The sequence below is a fragment of the Onychostoma macrolepis genome, chromosome 22 (assembly GCF_012432095.1).
Source record: "Onychostoma macrolepis isolate SWU-2019 chromosome 22, ASM1243209v1, whole genome shotgun sequence".
Taxonomy (NCBI): Eukaryota; Metazoa; Chordata; class Actinopteri; order Cypriniformes; family Cyprinidae; genus Onychostoma; species Onychostoma macrolepis.
This window is the reverse complement of record NC_081176.1, coordinates 21,628,586-21,645,956: the sequence shown is the minus strand read 5'-3', so window position 1 is coordinate 21,645,956 and position 17,371 is coordinate 21,628,586. Positions and strand designations below refer to the sequence as shown.

The 17,371-nt window shown below is 35.9% G+C and overlaps 1 protein-coding gene across 6 annotated transcripts; it reads right to left on the bottom strand.

Moving 5' to 3' along the window:
• Positions 1–4,021: 4,021 nt before the first annotated feature.
• Positions 4,022–15,980, bottom strand: mier2 (mesoderm induction early response 1, family member 2). Of its 6 annotated transcripts, none has more exons than XM_058762143.1 (13): positions 15,913–15,980; positions 14,298–14,470; positions 14,065–14,190; positions 12,142–12,262; positions 11,819–11,898; positions 10,973–11,042; positions 10,693–10,844; positions 9,459–9,540; positions 9,238–9,332; positions 8,963–9,093; positions 7,817–7,941; positions 7,436–7,556; positions 4,022–4,937 (listed from the first exon to the last, which is right to left on the bottom strand). In XM_058762143.1, exons 2-12 carry the CDS (start codon positions 14,460–14,462, stop codon positions 7,477–7,479), a joined length of 1,227 nt encoding a protein of 408 aa, XP_058618126.1. In that variant the 5' UTR covers positions 14,463–14,470; positions 15,913–15,980; the 3' UTR covers positions 4,022–4,937; positions 7,436–7,476. The 6 variants fall into 6 exon arrangements, with proteins under 6 accessions (XP_058618126.1, XP_058618128.1, XP_058618129.1 ...); XM_058762145.1 differs by lacking the exon at positions 15,913–15,980 and adding an exon at positions 15,814–15,884; XM_058762146.1 differs by lacking the exon at positions 15,913–15,980 and adding an exon at positions 15,762–15,783.
• Between the last annotated feature and the right edge of the window lie 1,391 nt (positions 15,981–17,371).

The following is a 17,371-nucleotide window of genomic DNA, read 5'->3' as shown; positions in this document are numbered from 1 at the left end:
TTTTAAATTCATTGGCAATATTTTTAGTTGACTGCTTGAACACACCTCTGAAAATTTGATATAGGCTATGAGACAAAATGTATTTTTACAAAGTTAGGGGAACACCTAGCCAACTTATTTTAAAACGTGTGAACACGGCTACAACCCATATAGGGTGAATAGTATAATTTAGATACCTATGTTTTTTTTTTCTTTTTTACTTTTGTTAACTTTAAGGACCAGCTATAATATTTCAATTTGAATACAGTTCATATAAAGTGTTATTTGCCAGATATATACCGATGAACAATTTGAGGTCATGTAATCCAGGCAACTTTCTTTTCAGGTAAAGTGGGCCAGCTGGTCTGGTAAAGTGGGCCATCCATCATTTATCAAAAATTATTCTGCATCTTAGTTAAAGACACATGATTTATTAACACATATTATCAGAAAGAACATGTTGTGTCGACGTTACATTTGATTAAATCTGAATATCAGAATGAAATCAGAATACTGATAAAATGAACTCTACAAAATGTGACCATAACACAAGCGACAACAAATAGTCTAAAAAAATTAATAATAAGAGGAACATTTAAAATGGTAACCATATGTAAAAATGTTCTCTAAACACTTTAAATGCACTTTAATTTTGTCCATATTTTAAAGCCTTATATTCTGCATATACATTTTGCTCCTCTCATCCTTTCTTCACTCCACTGATTGAACTTCATGCCTTGACTTCCTTTCTATTCTCTCTTTCCTTTCTTGCATCTCTGACTTGAATTTCCTGACCGCAGACTAATTTCTGTTTTCTAAAAAAGTAAATTAAAGTAAAATATATTTCAACTATAAAATAACCAGTGAATGTCAATTTATTTAAGAAATTTGAGTATAATTACTGAAGGTTAAAGCTCAGCCCACTTTACCTGAATCCCACCGGCCCACTTTATCTAACACATTCAGCCAAAGTGGGCCAGCAACACCTTACAAGAAAACTAACAAATTTTAAAACATTTTGTTCTTTGCATTTGATTCCCTGTTAACTGTGGAAACAAAAACAGCAGGACCTGTCCCAATAATATTTGTTTCACTTTAGTGAGCAACCTTATAATTTAGAAATGAAAATCTTATGTCGAAGTGTCATATTGCATCAACCAAAACTATTTTATCATTTAGAGAAATAGTGTCCCTTTAATTAAGAACCATTGTTATGCTCTGAAAGTGCAAACCCATTGAGCACAGTACAATCACATTTAAATGACCCACTTTACCTGAATTCACCCTATGTGACACTGGACCACAAAACCAGTCATAAGGGTCAATTTTTAGAAATGGAGATTTATATATCACCTGAAAGCTGAATAAATAAGCTTTCCATTGATGTATGGTTACAAAATATCTGATCTTTACTTAATATCCTAATTATTTTTGACATAAATGAAAAAATGATCATTTTGACAAATACAAAATACTATTTTAAATACTATTTGGCTATTACAAATATACCCGTGCTACTTATGAACGGTTTTGTGGTCCAGGGTCACATTGCCTACACAGCTAACAAATGTTTGGAAAAAAGAATTGGCCTAGTAGGCTACATTTACCCAACTAACAGACCATTACCAGAACGTTACGTGGAAACGTTACTTTAAGACTGTTAAGAAATATATATATATATATATATATATATATACATTTTGGTTCCTGTGGGTCTTTTAATTTCCAAATGCTTCATAGATGATGCTTTCATAATGTATATAAAAAAAGTAACGCTGATGATTAACAAGCTACTGATTGTTGAATTCTACTGAGATGTAATGTCACTGGATTTAAATACAGATTACTTTTCATTAGAAATACAATTGTTTTTTTGTTTTTTTTAGGTCTGGATTATAATATTCAGAAGCTTGTGCCTCTGATCAGCTTCTTTCTTCGCTTGCTTGAGATGCCCTCTAGTGGACACAATACAATACTACAGGAGTTCAAACTGATGTTGACAATACTAAATAGCTTTATTAGGAAGTCTGACCCCCGGTTTCACAGAAATTTGGTATTTACCCCGGACCCCGGTATTTATTAATATTTTGATAATTTTCCCCCAGGATTCTTTGATGCATAGAATGTTTAAAAGAACAGCATTAATTTTTTATAACATTATAAATGCCCTTATTGTCACCTTTGATCACTTTAATCCATCCTTGCTGAATAAAAGTATTAATTTGATTAATTTCTTCCAAAAAAAGACCTCAAACTTTTTAAAGATATATTAAATTAATTAATTATGAAGAATATTGATAGGTCAGTCTGGGGCTAGTTGTCATTAGGGGGCATTTCAACTATAGGACAGAGTTTGTTTTCTAATTTGTTTATTATTATTTACAAAATATAATAACAGGGACAATAAATCAATATAACAGGAGCAGTAATACATAAATTGCTTAGAAAAAAAAAAGCCAAGGCAGTGTTTGTCTCCCTTTCGTATCTTCTGAACCTTGTGTAAACTATAGACAAAACTTAAAGCCGACTAAACAATTAGAAAACACACTGAAGCATACAGGGATATGGATGATGGTGATACATGATGCTTTCAATTCATAACTAACAGAAGTCCAGTCACAAATGAGGTACTACACTAGATTTGACGTTGCCAGTTTCTCTGGTTAGCGAAGGATTGTGGGTAGTACGGTGGGCTGACAGGTTGTGGCTTCACGCAATATAACAGATGCATAAACTGGCTGCAAAACCTGAGAAACTTAATGCAGTGAATCTGCCACTTACATCAGGATTACATTTGTTGGCGAAGCATATGTGGAGCGTATATTCATAAACCATTCAAAAACCCTCTTCAACACTTAGTACTGAAGTACTGACGGACCAGACCGAGAGGGAAACGATCGGAGCCCCTGAGGAACTTGTGTTTTTTTTTTTTATTGCACAAAGAGAACCTACGACGGGAAGCTAGAATATCGCGACAAACAACAGGACGAAGCGACTGCATTAGTAGTTCACTTGATGATATCGTCTTTGCAAGTAAAACATTTTATGCTTTAAAAAAGTTCACCCAAAAATTTTAATTTGCTGAAAGTATACAAACCCTCACCTTCAGTTTGTTCCTTCAAATGGAACAGGTTTGGAGAAATGTAGCATTACATCACTTGCTCACCCATGGATCCTCTGCAGTGAATGGGTGCCGTCAGAACAAGAGCCTGAACAGCTGATAAAAACACCACAATAATTCACAAGTAAACTTCAGTCCATCAATTAACGTCTTCAGAAGCGAAAAGCTGTGTTTGTAAGAAACAAATCCATTATTAGCATGTTTTTAACTTCAAACCATGGCTAAAATATGATTCCTTCATCCATATATTGCTTTATCTAGTGTAAAAGTAAACTTGTCTGAATCAGGAGAGAGATATGCACAGATCATGCACCATTTACAAGTGAAAACAGCCCCCAAAAAATGTAAATATGTCAAATATTTTGATGTGAGAGGACAACAGGGGATGGACTTTTTCACTGGAGGAAGCATTATTATGGATTATGGACTGGTATTCTGTCAAGTTAAAATGCCTTAATTAATTATTTACTTCTTACAAACACAGCTTTTCACTTCAGAAGACATTAACTGATGTACTGGAGTGATGTTTTTATCAGCTGTTTGGACTCTTATTCTGCCGGCACCCATTCACTGCAGAGGATCCACTGGTGAGCAAGTGATGTAAAGCTAAGTTTCTCCTAATCTAATGAAGAAACAAACTCATCTACATCTTGGAGTACATTTTTAGCATATTTTCATTTTTGTGTGAACTATTCTTTCAACAAAAAGAAATAAGTGATTTAAAAAGAACTACACGCAATGAAAGGAGGAAATGTACAAGCAGTAAATTACTGAGCAGTTACTGAAAATGAGTCTTAGTGAGACCAAACATCTGAAAGAGATGTACGACCTCTTAAATTTCCAAAGAAGCTTAAAATTAGGTAGTTAAAAACACTTTCATTGCATGTAGTAGTCTGACAGAGACACCCAGCTTCCTAAACACCCAATTATTATTTTAATAGTTTAAAAGACAAAACAAATTAAATATTACAAACACATTCTTGATTAAAAGGATTGTTAACCAAAAATTCTACCATCATTTACTCACGCTCATGTCGTTCCAAACCCGTATGCACTACTTTCTTCAGTATTTCAGTCAATGGGGAACATTTTCAAGAGCTGACAGTTAGTGTACTTTTGGCAGCCATTGGATTAGTTTTATGCTACCTTTATGCATTTTTTGAGCTTGCAAGTTTTGGACGCTGTTGGATTTCATTGTATAGACGAAATCAGCTTCAAAATATCTTCTTTTGTGTTCCTCAGAAGAAATTCAAACAAGTTTGGAATGACATAAGGGTGAGTAAATGATGACAAAACATTCATTTTTGGTTGAACTATCCCTGTAATTCAGACTCTTATGTAGCCTGAAAAGCAACAACTGCAATTTCCAGGTGAATGAGAGTCATTGCGTTTGCTTAGATCTGGAATGTTTTCCTTCGCTGTATGGGTGAGTCGCTGTGTTGGATGGGTGCGGAGCTGATGGACGAAGGTGTGCACAAGAGGCTACCGATTATCCCAAAATCTGGGATGGGTGGGACAGGCGAGGAAGGTGAAGAAAAGTCAATTTGAAGCCTTCTTAAGGCAACATTCTCTGAGCAAGCAGGTGCAGGATCTTCAGGAAAAGACCCCAGTTGTAGCTGGTAAAAACCTGCTCCAAGGAGCCCTGAGTCTGGCTGAGAAGAAGGGACGGAGTGGCTACAAGGGAGAGAGGAGAAGTAAAGCTGGGTGGACGGGGAGGCCACGTCTGACGTCTGGAGCGCTGGTGGGAGAAGCGAAAATTGGCTGAACGACCGCTGCTCCTGTGGGCTAGAGCAAGATCCTGCACATAGTTCCATATCTCCATTGTTTCGCTCAGAACCTGGAAGAATGAACAGGCATACAAAAATGTGGTTGAATATTTGAGGGAAAACAGAAAAACTAAAAAAACTTTTGAGTTTCTGTTGTACTTTGGCAAGAACTTTTTCAAGGAGCTCCACTCTGTTTATTATTGTAGTATTGGGTCATAACTGTTATGCAGAAATATGCTTTGGTCAAATTCAGACAATTTAACTTAATTCTTTTCACAATGGTAAGAAAATATAACCTGCATTCATAAATATTTTTAGAATTTGTGATACCATACTAGTGATATTATTGTTAATTAAAACTACTATAAATTATTTTCGTTAATTGATATAAAGCTAGGGTAAGTTATAAAATAGTATAGATGGAAAAACTTGAAGTACAAAATTTTTAAATCTAAAACTAAAATAAAACTAAGACAATGATAAAAGCACAACAAAATTACAAAAAAGCATAATTTAGTTTTTTTTTTTTTTTTAACCATATAGTGAAATTCTGATATACACATTTCTGCAACAGGGTGGAATTTTTATAGTCAAGTTACTGGATTGAACAAGATACTGAGGACATATAAAAAACATATAAAATAATTACAAATATACAATTCTCCCCAAAAATGTGTGTAGATCATTATGGTTATATAAAGGAAAAAATTTCTTGAAATCCTTTCAGGAATACTTCTTAATAAACTGCAATTTTTTTTATTAGATGTTATTACATCACTGAAAAACAGCAAAAATGGCAACATTAACTCAAGCCAAAGTACTACTTGTGATAAAATATAGGTATTATGATTTCAATATTTAAAGTTTTATTAGTTTTATATATACTGTATGTATGTATATATATATATATATATATATATATATATATATATATATATATATATATATATATATATATATATACACAGTATGGGGAAAAATTATTTGATCCCCTGCTGATTTTGTACGTTTGCCCACTGACAAAGAAATGTTCAGTCTATAATGGTAGGTTTATTTTAACAGTGAGAGACAGAATAACAACAAAAAACATCCAGAAAAACGCATTTCAAAAACGTTATGAATTGATTTGCATTTTAAAGAGTCAAATAAGTATTTGACCCCTTCACAAAACATGACTTAGTACTTGGTGGCAAAACCCTTGTTGGCAATCACAGAGGTCAGACGTTTCTTGTAGTTGGCCGCCAGGTTTGCACACATCTCAGGAGGGATTTTATCCCACTCCTCTTTGCAGATCCTCTCCAAGTCATTAAGGTTTCGAGGCTGAAGTTTGGAAACTCAAACCTTCAGCTCCCTCCACAGATTTTCTATGGGATTAAGGTCTGGAGACTGGCTTGGCCACTCCAGGACCTTAATGTGCTTCTTCTTGAGCCACTGCTTTGTTGCCTTGGCCGTGTGTTTTGGGTCATTGTCATGCTGGAATACCCATCCACGACCCATTTTCAGTGCCCTGGCCCTGACGGTCATAGGCAGCATTCCTCCTCCTCCAAACACGGCGAGTTGAGTTGATGCCAAAGAGCTTGATTTTGGTCTCATCTGACCTCAACACTTTCACCCAGTTCTCCTCTGAATCACTGGCAAACTTCAGACGGGCTGTACATGTGCTTTCCTGAGCAGGGGGACCTTGCGTGGGCTGCAGGATTTCAGTCCTTCACAGCGTAGTGTGTTACCAATTGTTTTCTTGGTGACTATGGTCCCAGCTGCCTTGAGATCATTGACAAGATCCTCCCGAATAGATCTGGGCTAATTCCTCACCGTTCTCATGATCATTGTAACTCCACGAGGTGAGATCTTGCATGGAGCCCCAGTCCGAGGGAGACTGACAGTTATTTTGTGTTTCTTACATTTGTGAATAATCGCACCAACTGTTGTCACCTGCTCACCAAGCTGCTTGGCGATGGTCTTGTAGCCCATTCCAGCCTTGTGTAGGTCTACAATCTTGTCCCTGACATCCTTGGACAGCTCTTTGGTCTCGGCCATGGTGGAGAGTCTGGAATCTGATTGATTGATTGCTTCTGTGGACAGGTGTCTTTTATACAGGTAACAAACTGAGATTAGGAGCAGTCCCTTTAAGAGAGTGCTCCTAATCTCAGCTCCTTAAGACACCTGGGAGCCAAAAATCTTGCTGATAGGGGATCAAATACTTATTTCACTCATTAAAATACAAATAAATTTATAACTTTTTTGAAATGTGTTTTTCTGGATTTTTTTGTTGTTATTCTGTCTCTCACTGTTCAAATAAACCTACCATTAAAATTATAGACTGATCATTTCTTTGTGAGTGGGCAAACGCACAAAATCAACAGGGGATTAAATAAATGTTTTCCCCCACTGTATGTATGTATGTATATATATATATATATATATATATATATATATATTTATTTATATACACATACAATCAGTTTAATATTTCATTCACTATATGAAGACACAAATGATGATGGGCATGAAAATGTACTGCATAACAGGCATGATCCATTTACTGGCACATCTATATTTCTGTTTTTACCTGTTTGTCTGTCAGTTTTAGGCTGTCAGTGAGCAGGAAGCTCAGGGTTTTAATAGGAAGCGTGGCGTGCGTTTCCGTCGTGGACGACCATGAAACTGAGCTGCGCAATTCAGGCTGTCCTCTGGATCGTACAACCAAATGAAAGGCGACAAAACATAAAAGAACACAAAAACAATGGGGAAAATGTGGCAGATGGAAAACAACAATGAAACAAATCATAACGCATTGACCATCCATCCCAAAATCAAGAAATAAAAATGCATTTATGTTGGACATAAACAAATGAACATAAATGAAGAAGCTGGTACCAATGGATGGTTTTAATGAACTCATATGCATGTGGAAGGGTAAGTATAATATCAAAGAACTAGTAAAATGCACCTTGTTTATCCAGCTCCATGACTGCAGGTGGCGATGGAGGCTGGAGTTGAATGGAAGACCTACTTGGCAAACCTTGAGTGGCACCTTCCACATCACCAGTATCTCCATCTGGCTCAGTATCCTCTCTAAGTGACATATTTAAGTATCATCAGATCATTATTTTAAAAAAGGTAAATTTTGTTTTCAGTGTGATCAAATTTGTCCTGTTTCATTTCATTCACCATGCCAAGAAATAAAAGCCTCCACAATTTGTAAAATTGTAAAAAGTTCAACCAAAAATGAAAATTTGCTTAAGATTTTCTCACCGTCAGGGCATTCAAGATACCACAACAGATTTGGGGAAATTTAGCATTACATCACTTGCTCACCAGTGGATCCTCTGCAGTGAATGGGTGCCGTCAGAATGAGCGTCCAAACAGCTGGTAAAGACATGAAAATAATCTTCAAGTAATCCACACGACTCCAGTCCATCAATTAATGTATTGTGAAGCAAAAAGCTGCATGTTTGTAAGAAATCATCAAGACATCTCGTCTGAATCAGGAGAGAAATATGCACAGATCAAGCACCATTTACAATCAAAAACAGTCCAAAACGGTTCTAAATATATGTTGGTGGATTCTGATGTGAGAGGGATGGACTTTTTCAATGGAGGAAGCATTATCATGGATTATGGAATAATATTTTTGCCAGAAGTTTAAAGTTAAACACCTTAATGATGGATTTGTTTCTTACAAGCACGCAGCTTTTCACTTCACAAAACAGTAATTGATGGACTGGAGTTATGTGAATTACTTGCGGATTATTATGATGTTTTTATCAGCTGTTTGGACTCTCATTCTGACGGCACCCATTCACTGCAGAGGATCCACTGGTGAGCAAGTTATGTAATGCAAAACTTCTCCAGATGAAGAAGCAAACTCATCTACATCTTGGATGGCCTGAGGTTGAGTAAATTTTCAGCAAATTTTCATTTTTAGGAGAACTATTCCTTTAATTTGCTGTTGAAACAGAACCAAAATTATTTAAATGCAACCTGTTCATTTAAATCGTTCTGCACCACTTCAGTATTACTTGTTTTAATCTTTATTAAGTCTTTACTTAAAAATATACAAGCAAGCAAACAAACAAACAAAAAACACACTCACGTGTTGCCAGATGGCAGATTGCACTTTTTCCGACCCAGCTTGGTGGCCTGCTGTGTGAAATACTCATGCCGCTCTGATTTCTTCCACATGTAGTAGTACTCTACACACTCACCTACTGAGCGTGTGCGGACCTGGGTGAGGGCAAATAAGAGACACTGACACATTAAGGGACTCTCATTTCTCAAAAAAATTAAATGGTTGAAACATCAGCAGCAATCTCTACTGGGAAACATTGTATGTTATGAAAAAATTTAAAACAGATATAAGGGGTTCACCTTGTTGGCCTGTATGAGGTTGAAGTTCTTCCCATGGGCACGGTAGCCATACTCAAAGTTACGACACTCCTCCTCACTCCAGCCACAAAGCTCTTCTGGAACAATTTTTACATTTAAATTAACCTGCTATACATCCTAGGAGATGGATGCATGGATTTCATTTTTTGACTGCCTACTAAATAAGAAAATAACAGAAAGAAAGACAAAGCAGAAGGCCTTACCATTGAAAACCTTGACATTAAAGCGATATCTTCTTACTGCCTCATCTGCATTGAAGTTGCATTTCACTAGTTCATATAGAGCCTACAAAAGTGATAGAATGAAAGACCACTGAAAGTAAGTTCAACCACTGAAAGATCAAACATGAAACACTAAAGACAAAAAGTTACAGTGAGGTAAAAAGAATGAGATCACCAATGAAAACGCATCTATGTAATTTCAGAATGTCTTAATATTTGGCATGCTGCCGTTTTGCTTTAATGACAGCAGCACCAAAGTTCCATGAACTTCACAAGTTTGTGCAAAACCTAATGATCATGTTTTCCAGAATAAATTGGAGTAAAATCTTTCAAATATATATATATATATATATATACAATCATGTGGGGAGACCCCCACATGATTATAAGCGCTTTGGGTGTATTGCAATACACATTAAAAGTGCTATATAAATGCCTCATTCATTCATTCATATATATATATATATATATATATATATATATATATATATATATATATATATATATATATATAAATAAATAAGCAAAAACCTTCACTACTGACCTAAAAATTGCAGAATCTTAAACATTTAAATATCTTTTAAAAGAAAACCTGATATTTTGATCTCTTGCTCGCAGGAAAATAACAGTGGTTAAGAATAATCTGCCCAAGCTGTCAAACTGATGTCCTTAGAGAGGGAATGCCATTCCAGAGCAGAAGCAAATTTTCAGATTTTAATTGAAGATTACAAGACCATTTTTGGATTAACTTCAACAGATAAATTGTTCACCTCAAGGCTAGCAATGTGTGCTAACAAAGAATACAATGTAAATTTTGATTTCAAGTGGACTTTAATGTAAAAGTACAGGGGACCCACTGGGCTCTATTCTTGGACCAATATATTTTCATTAAAAGTAAACAAAAATTAAAAATTTTGCCTTGACAAATAACTGAAATAGATAAATAATTGATGCACTCAAATTACCAAAACTGAAATAAAAATGAATTAAAACTATATAGAAATATTTTTTAAAAACATTAAATTCCTAAATCTTAAATTAAAACAAAAACTGAAAATATAATATTTAATAAAATATAATATCAATATATCAATAAATACTGTAATAGTAAATAAATGATACCAACATAACATTGCTAGCAAGCTTTACCCTCCAATTCAGCCACTTCCAGATTGCATGAAAAGACAAGTGCTGCATCTGTGTGATTCAACCCAACCTGCTCATTGTCTTTGACTATATCTGCTGTGGTCAAAGTGTGTGTAGGTCCATCGTCACTCCCTTTTCTCTGGACTTCAAGCAAAAACTTCTCTACAGCCAGACTGGACAACACATCTGGGGTCCACAATAACTGGTCCTCATTTTCATAGGCTGGGGATAACAGTAACAAAACAGGTGTGGATCCCAGGGGACTCGGCAGGCTGGTTATGCAAAACAGACCACAGAAACCACATCCCTGGAGCCAGTGTAAAGGACACCAGACAAGAGAAGACACTCACCTCTTTCATAAAAAGTGTGTGTACAGAGAGAAGGAATTATAGCCTGATACTGGGGGCCCACCATGATGTCCTGATAACCAAACATGGCACAAAAGCATTACTACAATGTTTTTTAACATTAAGCTGACATTTTAAAATCATTACAAAATATTATAAATTCTATTTTATAGACACAACCATTAAAACATTTGGGGTCAATACAATCTTTTTTTTTTTTTTGATGTTTTGGAAAGAAGTACCTTATGCTCACCCAGACTATGTTTCTTTGATTGAAAAAAAACAACAACAATATTGTGAAATATCTCAAATAATGGATTTATAATAGATTGATAAGTGTAATAGAAATTTAATTCATCACAGTGATGACAAAGCAGCCATTACTCCAGTCTTCAGTATCACACGATCCTTCATTCTAATATGCTCAATGCCTGGTGATTTATAGAAGTACTACACTTTGACCAAATTGACATGGCCTTGCTGAATACAAGCATGAATAAAACCCCCCGAAGATCATGTTTTCCAGCATGAAATCTTTTAGAAAGTATTGGGTAAGAAAACCTGATATTTTGATTTATTCTGCACACAAGGGCCTACTGATACTTTTAACTATGTTGTCACACTAGGCTCTATTCTTGGACCATTATAATTTCCAAAATACACAGCCCTATATATATATATATAAAGCCACATAAATTTAATTATTAAAAGATGTAACTTCAAAACACATCAAACACATCATACACAATGATTTGTCATAGAAATGTATTAAACTAAATTCAATAAAATCAGTGATCAATACTGTAATATAACCATAGTAAACTATAACATGATTTTTTATTTTTTTACCTTGCAGCCATCACTGGAGGGGATAGAGGTGCTTTCTGAGTCATCTTCGGAGCAGCTGACTGAAGTGTCTTTGTCATCACCTGGTAAAGTAAAGAACAATTTGAGAGTAAGCACAAACATTTTTGAAAACAGAAAATAGATTTTTCATAGAAAATTTACACACACTAAATGTCGTATTATGTTGCCAATATGTCACAGACAAATATGATTAAGTTCCAAATGTATGTGCAGTGTGAACAAATCAAAATATAAAGTGACAAATAGCAAAGAAAAACGAGTTGCCAGGACAGTACAAAAAGTGGCATTGTAATTTGATGTTGTACCTCTTAGGTGACATTGTAAGAGGTCAGATGAATGGGACGTGACGGAGAGTGTGAGGTCTTCAGCAGAGGAATGGCTGTCCACATCCTCCGCTCCTGAGAGTAGAGCTTTACCTATCTGAACCTATAAAAAGATTTATTTTAATTTCCAGCTATAAGGCAGAATTTTCACTTTCCTAAGTTTCCTAAAGAAGTTACAAGGACCATTTTAAGATTTTACTGAGGAGGACAAACAAACAAAAAACAACCTTTCATAGATAATTTGCAGTCTCATTTATGGTTGTTCTGTGAATTTTTGTGGTATCAAGTCAATTTAAATAGGAATCCATGCTATTGGGAATTTCACTTGAGGGCAAAAGATTTCACAACGGGTTCGATTTGGTCACACAAATTTGCCAAGTTGACCAACAGAGAGCTGCTTTGTTTAAAACTGACTTATGTGTGAGCCAAACTTAATACATTGCTATACTTTTGAAATACAAAAAATTGTCTTTTTTTCATGGTCTTCTGTTTTTAAAGGTTACCACACCTTTAGAGTGAAATCACAATTTAATAAATAGATGAGATTTATGAGAGATTTATGAGATTTAAAATAAGAAATAAAGTCAAAATTGTGAGAAATAAAATCACAGTTTGAGATAAAAAGTCATGCTTATCAGAAACTATGTTGATGGTTTTTGCTATCGAAATTGTACAATTTTTATCCACAGTATTCTGCAACACAGAAGCTTTTTCTTTCCATGTGTGAGACTTCAGATTCATTAACCGCTATAGGTAAATGACTGGAAGAATAAGAAAGTTCAGTATACGGCAAACATATTTGTGCTACAAACCTGTGTGTTTATCATGATAATATAACAAAATAATATGAAAAAACAAATACCAGTTTGCAATATCAAGCATCATAATGGACTGTTTTTATATAGGTAAATAAGTAAGGAATAATTGACTTCAGGCCGTTGAATTATTAGAAAAATACTGCACACCCGAGGTGTAACGCGCAGTGGCTGCATCAACACCTCAGGTATGCATTATTTTTCTAATAATTCAACAGCCTGAAGTCAATTATTCCGCTTATACTACGGTTGCCACACCCCAAGACATCAATCAGACGATATATTTCAAGGTATTTGTCCGGTTTTTGTACTTAAAACGGTATTTGTGAGTAGGATTAATTTCTTCCGCATCTCATCCAACGCCTCCGTTGCTAATTCCAAAACTTCATTTTAGACCTAGTAACGAGGCTTAAACCGTTAATAACAGATTAATGCAGTTACTAACTAAGTTATTAGAGACAGAGAGCTTGTGTGAATTACCTGTGAGTCTGTGCGCCTCTCAAAAGTGTTCGGCTAATGTCTCTAATGTTAGTGAAACTTTCATTTTCTTCACGAACAGCGCTGTTGTTACCTCGCTTGTGAGAAATCATAGTTTGTAAGTTGTTAAACTTACTGTTACTGATAAAATCATCAGAGTAGCGCTTACAACATTGCCATGTATGTTAACGTGTGTGCAAACTGTATGTGTGTCGGTGAGGGAGAGAGAGCGGGAGAGATAGAGTATGTGCTTTCCGTACATAATAAAACGTAATTTTGGGGTAAACATGGACATGATCTGTCATTTTTATCATATTGTTTACTATATTTATTTATTCGGCCAGTGTCGTTGTGGGTTTTGGTTATTTTGCTGTTGTAAGACCTTTGAAATAACAGAAATCATTTGGCGAAGTGATATGGTCATGTAATGCGGTCAAGAGCTGCCTAGAACTACGTTTGCCGTGCGTTTCCCTGAAAATAATTGCACACATTAGAACGTTCGTCAGCCAATCAGATTCAAGCATTCAACGGCCCCGTAGTATAACTGTAAGTGAATGAATAAGTGCAGATGGTTACTTTTAACAGATACTTCGATTATTTCAGTGATAGTGACCTTGTCCAGTGTCATTTCAGGCAGACTGGCTGCCAGCTCATTCGGCTCCTGTTGTTGTTGCAGGACAGGATCAGGCATGTTGTACCCATAAAGTGCCAGCAGTTGCTCAAGGGGCATCTCACCACCCTGTGGAAAGGTGATCGATACAATCCTTTTTCCCCATCATATTCATCAGTATTAACACGAATCTAATCCAATCTATCAATGCACAGCAAAAAAATTGTTTCACTCACTGCATGGGACTTGGTTGCCATCTTTATCGCCTGCCTCCGCAGGGCCACCAGGCTCCCGTCCTGCTCCTCTAGGAACGTGGTTGCCCGGGGAAGGGCCTCCAGCGGCCCCGCATAGCCCTGGTGGAAAATGTCTACGCGACTGTGCCGTTGGTCCTTGGAGCCCATTTGCACAGCTAAAGTACAGTAAGAACAGATAATTCTCAATAAATATATTAAATCAAAATGAATGAAATTCAAATTTTAGAACAATAATTGTTTAAAATGAAAACCAAAACGTTGAGGAGAACTGACTTCATACATCCACTAAAATTACATTGGCAAATGTTGGTTAAATCTAAAATTAAGGAGAAAAAGGGCTAGAATAAACTTTTGAGAAAAAGCTTATTATAATGTTTGGCAGACTGATTTGATTCGAATGCTGTGGCGTTCAGAAATGTTTAAAAGTGACTTGCGTGTCCAAAGACCTTTTGAAGCCCCTGTATTTATGGAGGTAAAAGCCACTAGTTACAACATCTCAAATCCACCTGGTTAAGTTAAGACAGGCAAAAATACAAATAAACCAGAATGACTGTCAATAACATTTCTCACTTCTTAACTTTTAAAATGAAGTACTTACAAAGTGACAGGTCATAAAATTAAGTAGGAAACAAAAATCCTTGCAAAATTTCACCACAGCTACCATAATTTCCACCAGAATACCACAGTTAGAATTAGTGTTAATCACTCTTCACAGACTTTTAGACCAATTCATGCAATATTTCATATGACGAACATGAATTATGTTCAAAACAATGTTGTGAAGTAACTAACTGCACTAAAGCTCACACCAAGTTACTGGTAGTTTCAAATGTGATAGTAACCTTCAAGAAACTGAACAAAATTGCCATATGACCACTTCTAGACATGTTCCAGATAACATCGAAATACCTTTTCCCCTCATATTACAAGTCTCCTTCATCAAAAACGACTTTATACCACTAAACTGAATATAATTCTGTATGTTTACCTCATAAAACACTTCTAGACATAGTCTAAAGCTCAAAGTAAAGAGTTCCAAGCACCACAAACATATTTAAAGTGTCTTTTCTTAAGTTTGTCCTCTTCATAGCCGCTAAACGCATTTATGTGTGACCACACTGAGGTTTGCTGAAGTTTGTCACTCAGGCGCTTTCCTGTAAGTCAGTGCTGAACATTTGCACCGTGACTCTGAACCGGTGCGAGAAGGAAACAGTTTTAGGGAAGTCGAGGAGGCAGTGACAGTATCTGAAGTTTTGAAACTTTAGCCCTGCCATCCGTGCGCACCTGGGACACACTTCAGCACCAGCGCTCTCGCCGCGCTCCCGTTGTTTTGAACGGCGCTCGATCTCGCGAATTAAACGCTCGTGAACGCAACAGACGTAGAGATAGATAGAGCGGCGGAACGCTGAGGAGTGCTCCCATTTTAACTTCCTCCTTATTAATGACCGTCTATCTTTGCCGTTTTCTGAGTCGGTCGATCAGACGGGCCGGGTCTTACGCTGTCCGTTAATGCGCGGCTGGTTGTTAAAGTGTACCGGAGCGGCTGAATCATTTAATCGTTGTGTTGTTCTTCCCCCGAGCCCCGCAGCTCACTTACCTCCGCCATTCCGATTCTGCGCAAGCGGTGGAATGCCCGGATGTTGTGTAGAACTCCTATTGAACTTACATTCTGACTAACTAACTCTCATGATAGCCACCAAACCATCTCAAATTAACAATACAGGATCTCATCTGCACTGTAGATGTCTGTGTTGAATGGAAATCGATCCCACCGGTGATTTTTGTGAGCAAAATGTACTTTAGAGTGTGAGGGGTCTAAAATAGATTATGTATTTTCAAAGTTATAAAGTATGAATGAAATTGCAGGAGTTTTAATAACTTCACGTGAACATGGCTAGTAAAGTCATATAAAAAGAGATGTTTAATTATAGTTTGCATCTCTTGAAGATGATGTCAGTGTCAAAGGTCCATAAAAATGTTAGTCACATAGCCTATTTAAAGTGTCTATTATTAGTATATTTTTAAGACAGCTCTGCCTCATTTGATTATCATCATCATATGTAGGATAAATATACAACACCGTACTGTTCAGAAGTTTAGGGTAAGATGTGTTTTTGAAAAGTTTTTTGAGCTCACCAAGACTAATGTATTTGATCAAAAATACAATATAAATGTAGGCTAATACTGTAAAATATTATTACAGTTTAAAGAAACTATTTCAATATATATTGTTAATAAATATGTTAATGTTAAATTACAGTGGCATGCAAAAGTTTGGGAACCCCTTGCAGAATCTGTGAAAATGTGAATAATTTTAACAAAATAAGAGAGATCGTACAAAATGCATGTTATTTTTTATTTATTACTGTCCTGAGTAAGATATTATACATGAAAGATTTTTACATTTAGTCCACAAGACAAAAAAAAAATAGCTGAAATTATTAAAATAACCCTATTCAAAAGTTTGTGAACCCTTGGTTCTTAATACTGTGTGTGGTTACCTGGATGACCCACGACTGTTTTTTTTGTTTGTTTTTTTGTGATGATTGTTCATGAGTCCCTTGTTTGTTCTGAACAGTTAAACTGAGCTCTGTTCTTCAGAAAAATCCAACATGTCCTGCAGATTCTTCAGTTTTCCAGCATCTTTTGCATATTTGAACCCTTTCCAGCAGTGACTGTATGATTTTGAGATCCATCTTTTCACGCAGAGGCCAACTGAGGGACTCAAACACAACTATTAAAAAAGGTTCAAACATTCACTGATGCTCCAGAAGGAAACACCATGCATTAAGAGCCAGGGGTGAAAACTTTTTGAATTTGAAGATCAAGGTAAATTGTACTTAATTTGTCTTCCAGGAAACATGCAAGTATCTTCTGTTGCTTCTGAAGGGCAGTACTAAATGGAAAAAAATTATATTTCTACAAAATAAGAACGGTTTGGACATCTTCATCCTGTTCAAAAGTTTTCACCCCCGGCTCTTAATGCATGGTGTTTCCTTCTGGAGCATCAGTGAATGTTTGAACCTTTTTTAATAGTTGTGTTTGAGTCCCTCAGT